This window comes from Diadema antillarum, unplaced genomic scaffold (genome assembly GCF_040938485.1).
Source record: "Diadema antillarum isolate AM-2024a unplaced genomic scaffold, OU_Dant_1.0 scf00000104, whole genome shotgun sequence".
Lineage (NCBI taxonomy): Eukaryota > Metazoa > Echinodermata > Echinoidea > Diadematoida > Diadematidae > Diadema > Diadema antillarum.
The window spans coordinates 741,438-755,582 of NW_027270993.1; the positions used below are offsets into that span (position 1 = coordinate 741,438).

The 14,145-nt window shown below is 37.8% G+C and overlaps 1 protein-coding gene across 1 annotated transcript in view; it reads right to left on the reverse strand.

Annotated features, from left to right (window-relative positions):
• The window catches only part of LOC139719127 (uncharacterized protein C12orf56-like), a 41,351-nt gene that overhangs the window by 6,068 nt on the left and 21,138 nt on the right, over window positions 1-14,145 (reverse strand). Inside the window, exon 8 of the mRNA XM_071630559.1 lies at window positions 208-282. Within this exon, the coding sequence (XP_071486660.1) occupies window positions 208-282 (75 nt within the window). The remainder of the gene's footprint in view (window positions 1-207; window positions 283-14,145) is intronic.

A 14,145-nucleotide genomic window follows, 5' to 3' on the forward strand; every position in this document is an offset into this window, starting at 1 on the left:
TAGCTTCTACCACTTTTACCTGAGGACAGAGTCTAAAGAATTTTCTATTTAGTGGTATTTAAGACATCTTGCTGTAGTTATCATAGCTACTATCTGATTGTTACTGAAATAATATTCCTTGTCTCTCAGTACTGAAGAGAAAAGGATTCTTGCTGTAGTCTGAGTGTACTTAGACAAGAGAGGGCGCAAGACTTCCCCCATTCTCACCTGATGGGCGATGAGTATCAGCTCAAAGAGAACGATGGTTGATGCATTGGTCAGCTCTTGAACCAGCTTCGCCACCTATAGGGGGCAGCAGACAATACAAAGAAGATACTGTCACACAAAATGTCTAGACATGATACACTCTCCAATACTCTACCAAATCAAACAAGCTGAAACATCCCATGGTACAATGCATAAGTACTCTTTTCTTTTTTCAGCTAACCCTGTCCTATCAGTCATTCAAAAGACCTAAATGTCTCATTTAGCTTTGTATTCAATTTAGCTTTGCCAAAGTTTTATGACAGACTGTCTATTCTGTGTCTAAAAAACTTTACATCTCTGTACCATTGTACAAGGTATCTAATATCAGTGATTTTTAAAGTGACAATATACTTCAATCTGTGAATGGTGCACAATCTCTTTACTTGACCTTGTTTCATAATTAATTGCCAAGATACATGACAAGGATGGAGGATTCCTGCAATATCCAAGCAGTAGACTGAAACTGAAAGTTTAAGGATTAGGTGCTTGAGCCCTCTAGTGCTCAAAATAAACCAGTTTGCAGCAAACCTATTGAATGCTTTATGCATACTCCTGGACTGGGAGATTTTCAGAGAAGTCATACATGCTTACTCCATATCACAATTCTCCCCACTCCCCATCCCCTCTCCCCCCCCCCCCCCCCCCCACCCCATGACACAGAGGTGAGGGGAAAGTCCCCTTTTCAATACACTAAGATCTTTTGTCACTTTTTTGTACATTTATCCTCCCTTTTTTTTAACAATCTTATGAATTCTGATTGTCAGAGAAACATAATTTGGATAAAATGTCAGAACACAGTAAAAAACAAGAATCTCTTGAGTATAACCAGGACCAACAATGGCACTAAAACATACCAGTATAAAACCTTTTATACCTGGATGGCTATGCATTAAAGCAATAACACATGCATCATGAAAATGAGGATAAACCCCCTCAAAAAACAGAAAGTGAACAAACAAAACAAAGCAATGAAAAAAATCAAAGAGAAACAAAACAAACCAAAACCAAAATAAACAAGATGTATGGCATGTATGAAATTGCAAAACAAGGATACCGATGATTGATGAAGCTGACTAGAATGATTTAAATATTTAAAATCTTGCACGTTAAAACTTAACACATTCTTAGAGCGATAATTATAACCTTTAAAGGTTATATCAGCTTCCTGCTATTTGGTACGCCACACAAACAACAAATGTCCTTTCCATATACAGCACAACACACAGGCTCTTATTAGGGAAACAGGAAGGAAGAATTCTACCACAAGCAGATAAGAAACTCTGCATTCAAAGTACACTAGTACTACGATACGAGCACAGTCACAGCCTTGTAAAGTGACAATGTCATATCCAGATCCTTTGGTGAATATATATGCCTTCAGGGAATCCACCAATATTTTTTTGATCTGTGGCAGAATAAATTTATCGTCATCAAGCCCAGTCTCACTGGAAATATTGTGACAATAAACTCCATAATCTTTTACCACCATCCATTCACACTGGGTGTTACTGTGCTTGAGAAAGAGCTGCTTAATTTTGAATTTTCAGTACTAAGTTGTCTCTTTTCTTCTATCTTGATACATTAATGTTGGTGTGAATGGTCTCGTTGTGACACTGAATGACTGCGGATTTTATGCCATCAGGACAGATTATGACTAGAGGATTTGTGTTCACATTGCATATTACTACTACACTATGCCAATGTGTGTGAAGGGATTCATGATAAAATCCTAAGAATTTACATTGTTGTCAAGCTTAAGGACAGAATACTTCATGGATTATTTAACAAAATGGCATTCAAAGGATCAAATAACAATAATACAAAACAATAACACAAGGCTTAAGACAGGTACATTGTACAATCTACTGATATTCCTATATTATGCTTTGATAGAGCATTAAACTGTACATTTCTAAGTTTGCAAATTATCATTTAAGGTTCCTTTTTTTTGTGTTGAAACATCTGCTTCAATTACACCTTACATGCAATTATCATTTGCATTAATGGAGACTTTTGACCTTTGACTTTAATTTTTTCAAATAATTCTACTTCTGCAAAAAGCATCATGAAAATAATTTTTTTTTCATCCACTGCTGCTACAGTAGTGTTGTCCTGCAAACTATCATATATTGTACCATGTATTTATCCTTTCTGTCTGCCTATATTCTATTAAATGACTTTTTAAATGTTATAGATATAAGCCCAAGACCAAGTTTAACTGGTAATGACTTATCTTTTTAACCCATCACAGGATACTGCATGTTTATTCCTACAAGGATGTATGGATATTGATTTCATTTATATGCGAGAGAATGAGAGTGAGACACATTCAGATGTTATATACACCTCTAAAGAGGAAGTATTACGTACTATCATCAGGCAGGGTATGCATGGACAGAAGTGCACACAACGACACAGTTTCCTACCACAAAGAAACGGATGATGACATGAGTTTGTTTGAAGGGAGAAGCTCACACAGCATTCAATGGTGAGTTTGCATGACTTGGACTTTATGATCAATGCTGTTTGTGTGTGTGTGTGAGTGCGGGTGTTGTGGTAGACCACGAATGCCTTACATCTCACAGACATATATATAGAACATAGTATTTATGGTTTTTGACAGGGAGGAAGCATTCATCGAATGGAAAACTGCTTCCTAACGTTTGAAACTATATAAAGAAAGGGAAAGAGGAGTGAGAGTTAGGAGGCTGCTTGTGAAAAAGACCAGGAAAACCTGATGACAGGAATATGAATGTTGTTTCCGCCTTAATCTCTACAAATCATTCAGGATGACAGCACCTCAGTATGGCACCACATGACATGACTGGATATATTTGATTAAAGGCAAAACATAATTTCCATACGCCTGTAAAAAAATGGTTGATTTTTGCTCTAGAATGGAGACATTATGTATGTCAAGAAATGTGTGGAATATTGCTGTGTGATAACACAATTTCAGTTGGGTAATAATGCAAATGAGAAATACTAGCCAAAAGCGTTTACTGGAAGAATTAAAGTCGCAGAGCATACTGTAAATGATCATGGCTGCTGCATCAGCTTTCATAATTGATTATCAATAATTGATAACTCATGGAAACAGCAGTATCTATGGATCTTCTGCTCTAGAGTGAATCGCCAGGATACACCGTGACTTTTATTACCATTTTACCCTTGTGATTTAAAAATACATTGTACTCCAAAACAACACATCATCCTGGCAAATCGTATTAGCCAAGCAAGATTCTTGATAAACCCTTTTGCTGTACTACAAGCAAATTCCAAATGGTGTAAGATGGATTTTGAGCCCTTCTGAGAAGTATGTTTTGCGGACAAGTCTCCTAAATTTCTCCTTGCTTTGTAATTTGCATACAATAAAACAGACAGGCTTTGGGTTTGTCTTGAATCTGTTCAAGGTGACTAATTTCTTCTGTCTTGATAAAGAGAAAGAACATTAGTGCTTTGTTTTCTTAATACATATTTCTGGAGACAATGTATCTTTGAGGGAAACATTGCTACTTTGTGGCCCATCATATGAGCAAGAAAATTAACCCATTTAGGACGGCCTGATTTTGCTACAACACGCATTTTCCATAGACACTTGCCCGAGTATACTCGGGACTCGGGACCCGTCCTCAACGAGTAAACAAGGAGGTACAATTTCAACGCTTTGAAGGATGGTAAATACTGAAACTTATTTGCTCTTAAAGGGATCGTACAGTTTTGGTTGAGACCTAATTTCAGGTTTCTAACATTTTTTGGTGAAATAATGAGAAACCTCTTATGAAATATAAAAGAGCATGTGATTCTATGAGGAATTCAACGTTTATTTGATGAAAATTGGTTTTGAAATGGCTGAGATGTCTAAAAAAGAGCGATTCTAAGAAAGTGTGGGACCCACACTTTGTTACGATCGCTTTGTTTTACTTTGTTTTTGGATGTTTCAGCCATTCCAAACCCGATTTTCATCAAATAAACTTTGAATTCCTCTTAAAATGGTATGCTCTGTACTATATCATATATGTTTTCTTGGTATCTTGCAAAAACTTAAAAGCCCAATTTTCATCTCCACCAAAACTGTACTATCCCTTTAACCTTCTATACATTTGGCAAGTGGGTTCAGAATTTGGATGTTTTGCTCTATTGAGTGGCTGCTGTTGTCACAGTATTTTCGCCTTTCAGTTGACTTTCTTTTGGCGACTGATGCGCGAGTTGCTTTCATCAATAACTTTCAGTCTGTGTTACAGTTTAAGTTGTACTTCACAAGGAAGTAATCTCTATTGACACTAACCCTCTTGGTAATTTTTCTTGGCATGTATTGACATGAGAGCTGTCCTGAGCATGATATCGGTACAAGGACTTGTTGATATGAACATAAACACACAACTCCCTCTTACTGGTCTGTAAGTACAAATTGGTTCAAATCACAGCCACATATGTTATACACTGTATCATTCATCTAGTAACACACACACACACACACACACACACACACACACACACACACACACACAAAGATGACTGGTATTTTGGTGATCAGTTTATCTCTATTACTAATGACTGATGTAGCAATTATCAAACACATATATATTAAAGGGATGGTATAGTTGTGGTTGAGATGGGGGATTCAGATTTTAATTGTTTGCGAGATAATTGGAAACCACTTATGGAATATTAACATAATATGGACTGGCCTTGAGGGGGATACGACATTTATTGCCTGAACTAGAACTGTATACAATTCTAGTGAGGGCAATCAATGTCGTATCCCCCGAAAGTAGACAGTCCACATCATTATTATTTCCCATTTCAGGCATCTTGAGCAGTAAAATAAATCATCACAATGTAAACTTTTTACAACTTCCCAATTCACGGTAATAATCCACTCGGCACCAGCTTGAGCTCTACACCAAACTGCGTGCTACATTCCTATTCACAGCTCAGGTATGTGGCACGCGTATAATACCCAACTCACACAGGCGCAGGGATCTTCCTCTATTTTTACGTGTTAACCTATGAAAATTTGCATTCTGTCGTGAAACTCGGGTATGTGGTGCACATAGAAACAGCCAGCTCACACAGTAACAGCGATCGTCCTTTAGTTTTATGTGTTAACCTATGGGAATTTGCCCTTCGTAGCGAAACCACTCTGCGAGAAATTGTCATCAACAGCAAACTTTCCTCACTGGGAGCTCAAGTGCGCGGATGCTATATTCACCTCGTTTTTAACATGCAAATCCCACAGGCATTTGCCATAGAGGGGAATATGAGAAATTCACCCCTTTTCTCCCTGCTTGTGTGCACTCCCACACGTAAGACGAGGGGAATACAATTTTGAAGAACCACAGCTCAGATGCCTGATAAGGGTAATAATAAAGAGCATAAAATTCTAAGAAAACTTCCAAGTTAATCTGATGAAAATTGGATTTGAAATGGCTGAGATATCAAAAAAACAAAGTAAAACGAAGTGGTCCTAATCAAAGGTGGGTCCCATCTTTTATTAGGATCTCTTCGTTTTGGGACATCTCAGCCATTTCAAAACCAATATTCATCAAATGAACATAAAATTCCTCTTAAAATTGTATGCTCTTTAATATTTCATGAGGTTTCTCCTTCTCTCTAAGAAAAGTTGGAAAGTTGAGGCCCAATCCTAACCAAAACTATACCATCCCTTTAAGTAGTTCCTCTTTCAATAAAACCTTTGCACAGGTATGTCTTGTTTGTGTTTGATAAGCAACCCTCCTGTGACATAATAGCTGCCATGTTAGGTTTCTTGAATGTTTGCACAATAAGAACTTCTTGCTCTTAGGATGTCTGGTCCACCAAAGCCCTTTTTACACTTGTGTTTCTTAACCCCGGACTTTCTCTGACCCAGGACTATCGTTAGTCCCGTACCAATTTTTTCAGCTTTTTACACTGGCCAATTGGTCCCATACTATCTCTTGTCCGGGGCTAAGGAGAAAACTGACCTTTTCACACTCGTATTTCTTAGCCCCGGACTTTCCAAACTACATGAATATTCATGATTACGCTGTGCGCTGTACACCTACACGCACGCACCGGCAGCACTTGATTACCTCGTTTCTGATTGGTCAGTGGGGTCGGGCTTCGTCTCCGTCGCTTAGCCCCGGATTATTTTTTCGTTCTGTTTACACTCACTTGCTTGGCACCGCAATTGCAGTGCTAGCACCGCAATTGTGGTGCTAACCCTGCTATTTTGCAGGGCCAGATAGTACCGGACTATCGGTGGGGCTAGCCCACTTTGGCAAAAACGAGTGTAAACAGAAAGTGGGCTAAGGATAGTCCCATACCAACGGTGGGGCTAAGGCCCCCCTTAGCCCCACCGTTGGTACGGGACTAAGCAAAAATTTACAAGTGTAAAAAGCCCTCAAGTGGATTTCTTCCTCTGATGAATGTTGGTTCTAGAATGAACAAAAGATTCTACATCAGGGACCACTTATAATAGCTACATGGTGAGATTTTACTAGATTGCCTCTTAGACAAAGGGAGCAAAGACGTTGCTCTCAAATCTTCCAAAAATGTTAGACAAAGCAGACCGCAAGATGAAGATAAGACAAATTCAAACTTGAATACAGATTCCTTTTTTTTACAGAAATACTGAAAATTGATACTCCACACTGAGCTAATGCACAAATAGATAAACATCAATGTTTGCTTTCTGGAGTATCACTTCTGAACTATTTGACTAACATGCCGAGGCTTAAGCAGCATGAGACATGAATTGTGTAAAACAGCAATGATATCTTAGAAATTACACAGCAAATAAGCTAAGCCATGAAGAGTTTTGGAAGAATCATAAAGCTCAAACAAAAGGGCAAATGGCCATCACAAAACACACATGTAAATACTTGCTATAAAAGAAGAAAGGATCAATCAAATAGCATCATACCATCAAACATAACTCTATTAGTAGCAAAATTAACAAGGAAAAGTAGAAATTACGCGGTGCGTAACATATGTCCCCGCCAGATGTAGCATTTAGTGGCAAAATGTATAATATAGGTCAAAAATCAAGGTCAAAGAAGTCAAAGGTCAAAATTCTGTGTACAAGTTTTGAAGCCCTCACCTAGTGCCATCACATAAAGCAAACAGAATCGAAATCGAGTTACAAATGGCGAAGGAGTAGCATTTGGTAGCCAATGTACAATATAGGTCAAAAATCAAGGTCAAAGGTCAAAGAAGTCAAAGGTCAAAATTCTGTGTACAAGTTTTGAAGCCCTCACCTAGTGCCATCACATAAAGCAAACGGAATCGAAATCGGGTTAGAAATGGCAAAGGAGTAGCATTTTGTAGCCAATGTACAATATAGGTCAAAAATCAAGGTCAAAGGTCAAAGAAGTCAAAGGTCAAAATTCTGTGTACAAGTTTTGAAGCCCTCACCTAGTGCCATCACATAAAGCAAACGGAATCGAAATCGAGTTACAAATGGCGAAGGAGTAGCATTTTGTAGCCAATGTACAATATAGGTCAAAAATCAAGGTCAAAGGTCAAAGAAGTCAAAGGTCAAAATTCTGTGTACAAGTTTTGAAACCCTCACCTAGTGCCATCACATAAAGCAAACGGAATTGAAATCGGGTTACAAATGGCGAAGGAGTTGCATTTTGTAGCAAAATGTACAATACAGGTCAAAAATCAAGGTCAAAGGTCAAAATTCTGTGTAAAAATTTTGTTTGAAGCCCTCACCTAGTGCCATCACAAAAAGCAAACGGAATCGAAATCGGGTTAGAAATGGCGAAGGAGTAGCATTTTGTAGCAAAATGTACAATATAGGTAAAAAATCAAGGTCAAAGGTCAAAGAAGTCAAAGGTCAAAATTCTGTGAAGAAGTTTTGACGCCCTCATCTAGTGCCATCACATAACGCAAACGGAATCGAAATCGGGTTAGAAATGGCGAAGGAGTAGCATTTTGTAGCCAATGTACAATATAGGTCAAAAATCAAGGTCAAAGGTCAAAGAAGTCAAAGGTCAAAATTCTGTGCAGAAGTTTTGAAGCCCACACCTAGTGCCATCACATAAAGCAAACGGAATCAAAATCGGGTTAGAAATGGCGAAGAAGTAACATTTTGAAGCAAAATGTACAATATAGGTCAAAGGTCAAGGTCAAAGGTCACAACTGAAATTTTGTGTAGCAGTTTCAAAGCTCCCATGTAGTGCTATCATATAAAGCAAACAGAATCAAAATTGGCTCATAAATGACAGAGAAGTAGCAAATTGAACATTTTGATCACACACGGACGCAGACGGACGGACGGACACACGGACGCACAGACGGACGGACGGACACACGGACACACACACGTACGGAGCCCGTTTCATGAAAAACTAATAAAACAACGGTTCGAAAATAAATCTTCTACCAAAACTCAGGGAAAAATGTTACAGATACTAAGATGATCAAAAAGACAACACTGAGAAGAGACAGTAGAAAGAACTTTAAGAAGCTTTATTCATTCTCATCCAACCTAGTATCTCGTAAAGAATAAAGCTTTCATGGAGTATTGTCACATTTTACACTAAAATCACATAGCATCAATGTTTATAGGTCACCTGGACAAGTGTTAGTACAAATGCAAAGAATTATTTAAACACTGACATGGTTTCCTGCTGATATTCATGAAATACTGAGCAATATAAAATCTACCTTGGGAGAGTGAGTACTGATGTATTCTTTGAGTCAATCTTCTATGATTGACAGAGAAATGAATACATGGTTAACAAGCAATAATGTAATTCATGGGAGAGATGAAGTTTGGTTGTTTGATGCTATGCCTTATTGAACAGCAAGAGTTTTGATAGTCACTAATGTATTGCATCATTAGGCAGCAGATGGAGTACAAAAAACTCATTATGAAAATGGTTCTCATATTGTAATATTTACTAAACTGGCTTTTTGGGTGAATAGTCAACACTTTCCCCTACAATGTACTTCAGAAAACAGAACTAAAATACAAATGTGAAGGTAACCTTTATTCAGTAATGGGGGGGGGGGGGGGGTGGGGAGGGGAGGGGTGGCAAGGACAGACAATTTGCCAAAGATTTAGCTTTCTTGAATGGGTTGTTTACTCCAACTTCAATTCAATATGTGTACAGGGCAGTTCATGAACAGATGGAAATGGGTCTTCATTTTAACAACTCTTCTATACTATTGATTTATTCACGTAATTGTATGCCTTGGTAGAGAGGAAGAAAAATATGGAAATATCATGTTCATTATTACTCACAGAAAGCTGAGGGGCATGAGGTTACAAAATTATTAGACACTACTGCAAGTAATACTGCACTGAAATTTTATCAAATTATGCCTTCATTTCAAACAATTGGCTCTTGGGTTTGAAGCAAAATACAGGTTTATCAACATACAAAGATCACAAACAACTGACTGCTCTCGATAAGTACCGTATGTAAAGTTGACTCTTTACTCAAACAGACTTAAAGGTATCCATTTATATTGATTGATAAAAAAAAGAAGAAATGGACACTATGGTGCATACTCATGTCACAGGAATGCCAACTCCTGCTGAACGAGGTACTTCTAAGAACATCTTTCCTTGTATAACAAATATTATGCACAGATCAACACTGTCTAAGTTTTCACGATTGAATCACATTATTTTAAAGGGTAGGTTATAAGTGACTCTTTGCTCTCCACTTTTGATTTTCTTTCATGTGTGTGTGTGTGTGTGTGGAAGTGATGCTGAAGTGAATTTAGGAAATAAGGCCAGGGAGGGGGTTGAAAAATTGTGGCTGACAGCTCTTATTATCAGACACTAGGGTGGTATGATCACAAATTAATAATTATAATGATAATTAGCAATGCTTATATGGCACATAAAACATCTAGTGTATAATGTTCCTATGTGCTCACACAGGCTCTTGAAATTTTAATGGTTCCTGAAAACAATAACAGGATAGTGAAAGGAAGCCAGGTGGAAAAAAAAAACCAACCCAATATCACGATGTATTTCTCATTTGCGATCATACGAGAGAAGATATCACATCACACGCATGCAACCTAAAGGCATAGAAAGAATATCAATATAAACGTTTCTCTGTGAGAAAATATCCGATATCACACCAATTCTCACAAACTTGTAACAAAAGTAAAACTAGGTAATCCTGTCTGTATGGCCAGATTTTGAGAGGATTATGTTTTCCATATTTTTTTAAGACCTGTTTATCCACACGATCCTGTTTACACAGAAACTGTGTGATGAGCCAGCCACGGTACCATGTAAATCCAGCAAATTTCTCTCAACATACCAAATTACATTTACACAACCAGCTGAAGAGCTGAAAGCAGGATCAATCTACTTGCAAAGTAAAGCGCTTTCATTCAAAGATTTCAATATACACTGAGAACAGGCTGCTGTGATAAGCTTAGCACACCAACACATTTTTATTCTACAATGTATAGAGAATCAATCCTAAACTCCATTTCTCATTTCCTACATGAATTTCCTGAATGAAGACAATTCAAACAGGATCTCCCTAAGAACATATTTACTTTGTTTCAAGCCCTCATACAGTTGCTAACCACCAATATTTGCTAACTCCCCATAGTCCATTCCCTCACTATTATCTCACAGTACAGGGTACTATGTGTGATTTACTCTGAACAAACTGCTACGTCATTCACTGCACATGCCTTAATCACTTGCGAGTTGCAGACTCTTAAGATTTCATGTTCCTTTTCCGGGATCGTACAGTGTATACATTGCATGTACCTAAAGGCCAAATACAGTATGGCATATGACCTTTGTGTTGCCATGGTGATATACGGAAATAGCTGGATCAGTATAACATCTTAGTGTAGATTTTTTTTTTTTTTTTTTCTGCTGGTCCTATGGTGTATACACTCCATAAAAAGTATATGAAGGAAAAACTTCAAATTCTGTCTGCATATGTGCTGTGTGAGATTTTTTTTATTTCTTTTAAAACAACAAGATTGCAAGGTCATTATGTCGACCAAATGTCTGACAAAGCCCCTGGCTTATAGTCTTAATTAATACAATGCAGCTGTACTACTTTGACAGTCTGATTTTTATCTTCTACAGCTAATTAAAACTACTTTATCATGTCCATCTTTAAATCATCAAAGACGCTTGGAGGGCACTATGAACTTTTTATTCTCGTAATCATTATCACTATCATCATCATCATCACCACCACCACTACCAATGCCATCACCGTCACTGCCTTCCTCCCCCTCCTCCTCCTCATCCCCATCATCATCATCATCACTGTGATTAACATCTTAGTTTGTCAACACTGGACAAGCGAAGACATTGTTGCAGCATCTGTCTGCACAAAAAACCTTTACACACGTCATACATTTGGTGAGCGCTACACTGTATCAAAACCAAGGGCTGCGTATCAAAGCATGTATCTCTTCTACAACCAGCTCATTGGTATTATAACAGTGAGAACAAATATTATCACTTTCTGAGAAGCCTTTGGCAGCTTGGTGATGGATACTATACGGTAAACATGATGCTGTCACCTACCAGTTTTTGCTGCTAAAGGCACTATCATATTTTTTTGGGTCAGATTTGTAGCAAACCTGTTTGGCATCATGGCTTCAATACATTAAATATATGATACCACACAGCTAAAAACAAAAATGGGAAAAAAAAGAAAAGAAGACCTATATCATTTCTACACTATGTCAAAAGCAAACCAGCAAAGCTACACAGAAGAAAAAGACTGAATCATTTTAGAACTTAAAAAAGAGAGAAAAAAAAAAAGATATGAGAAAGAAGGTAAATGCTGATGACTTGTGCAAGGGTCTTCGAACTGTGTGGGACTGATGAATAATGACATAGCACGCACACACATAATGATGGGCACAGACAATTGTTCTTTCTTAATGATGCAACATCAGCACTGGCTCAACCCTGCATTCCGCTGCTATTTGATGAGATGGAAACACATTTCAACTACAGTGCAGCCTTTTTCCCCCGAGAGGTGGCAAAACACTCCAACAATATTCATTGAAATCATCACGTAGTGGCTGAGTGATCTAGCAAGCCTGAAATAAATGAAAATGACAGCTTTTGGACGAGCTCGGTCTGGGTCAAGGCAATAAGAGATTAATTCCCTACATCTGATGATGCGGTATTAATGCGTGGGAGTGACGTGCTCATGCTATGATGAACACAGTCTAGCAGAAAATTAGCTCCAATAGAGGTGTGGAGATAAGATGAAATGGTGAGAGATAGATGGGCAGAATTGGCTGTGGACAAAGCCTAGTCTTTAAAGAGAAAGTGGCGTCTTTGGAAGCTAAGTAAGGGACTGACAAAAAATTTTCTCATATATCATTCTATTCAATATGTCAATTACAGATGCTAACACTCACCATTTCATAAAGTCATTTCACTAAGAAATATTAGACATTCTAAACACGAGGTCCAAACAATTTTATTCCAGGTTTATAAATGTCTCTTTTGTAGCAATCAAAGTGCACTATCTAACTGCTTTCACCCCCTTTCTTCTTCCACTTATATTTCATGAAGTGACAAAGTTTATCAAAATCACCTTGCTATTGTACCATATATTGGTAGCTTTCAAAATCAGATATTAAGATTGCAGGGCAGATGTAATTGCATTCCCATAACTTCCCTTTAACAAGGTGCACATAGTAAATGAGCCATGGATCAGCCAATTCCATGCCTGTGCTCATTTGCTGAACACAGGCTATCTCTAGATCACCTCGCTGAATATCATTCATTCAGTATAATCCACAACACGGACAGTCTCCCCTTCTGCCGCTCTCACAAATTTGGATGATTAATTTGAAAGTCTTTTCTGGAGTTAAAGCCCTGAACAAAGATAGGACGCACAAAATACATTCTTGATGGTTATGACACCTTGCCACTTTCCTTTTTTACACTCTGGGAAACTGACACCCAAACTATTCAGTAATGATACACCTGTGTCATACATTCTACTTTCTTCTCTCGACCTCACTGACTGAATTCTATGAAATGTATGTGGACAGCATAAATTAGACCCCAACTTTCATCTATGATGTAATTAAAGAGCTGACAATGTGCCTATGAGGTCACATCTTTACCAAATGATTTTTTTTTCTAAAATTATATTCTGAATGTCACAGCTTGCAAATTCATTTGAATGGCAACCCCAGAAAGATTATGGCTGCTTCTAGCAGCGAACAAGGAAAACTTATTTTTAATTTTTCCCATGGGACTACACGTATGCTAGATGCTTAAAATTGGCTACAATTAATTCAACAGGGGACAGAAGCTTGCTTGTTCAATTATAGTCTATAAGTAACTGTAAGCAGAATATGATCTAAATCAAAATCACATTGCACTGATGAAGAATTAGCAAGAGCCAACAGAGTTTTTAGAAGGGCAAGCATGTATAATGGCATCTCTACAGGAGTATCCACTTTTGGTCACCGCAGCTTGCAATACCAATATTTGGTGTTTCACACACTAATTTGAATACTATAAAAATGAAAATTTTTGCAGTGTGCCATTCTTGCGAGAACAAAAGCAAGCAAATATTTTTCTCGTTATAATAATAACCACTGCTGTATCATATGTCTTGATTCCACAGAATTAAATAGACGCAAAATTTATCCAATCTGGCAGGGCGCAAAAAAAAATACTTATGTGCAAAAATATCCACTTTTACAGAAGTTTCTCATGCATGGTTGTGAGCTGCCGGTGATTGTCAAAGTGTGGCTTGAATGGCAGTGCAAAGATGGCAGCAATGTCACAGCTACACACTTAATCATACTCAACAGACCAACACCCAGTTTACCAGAACACTTTGATACAAGACTAGTCTGGTTCTCACATCACAACTGGGAATTATTCCAATTCAGACATTGCCATTATGTGACAACATCGATCAA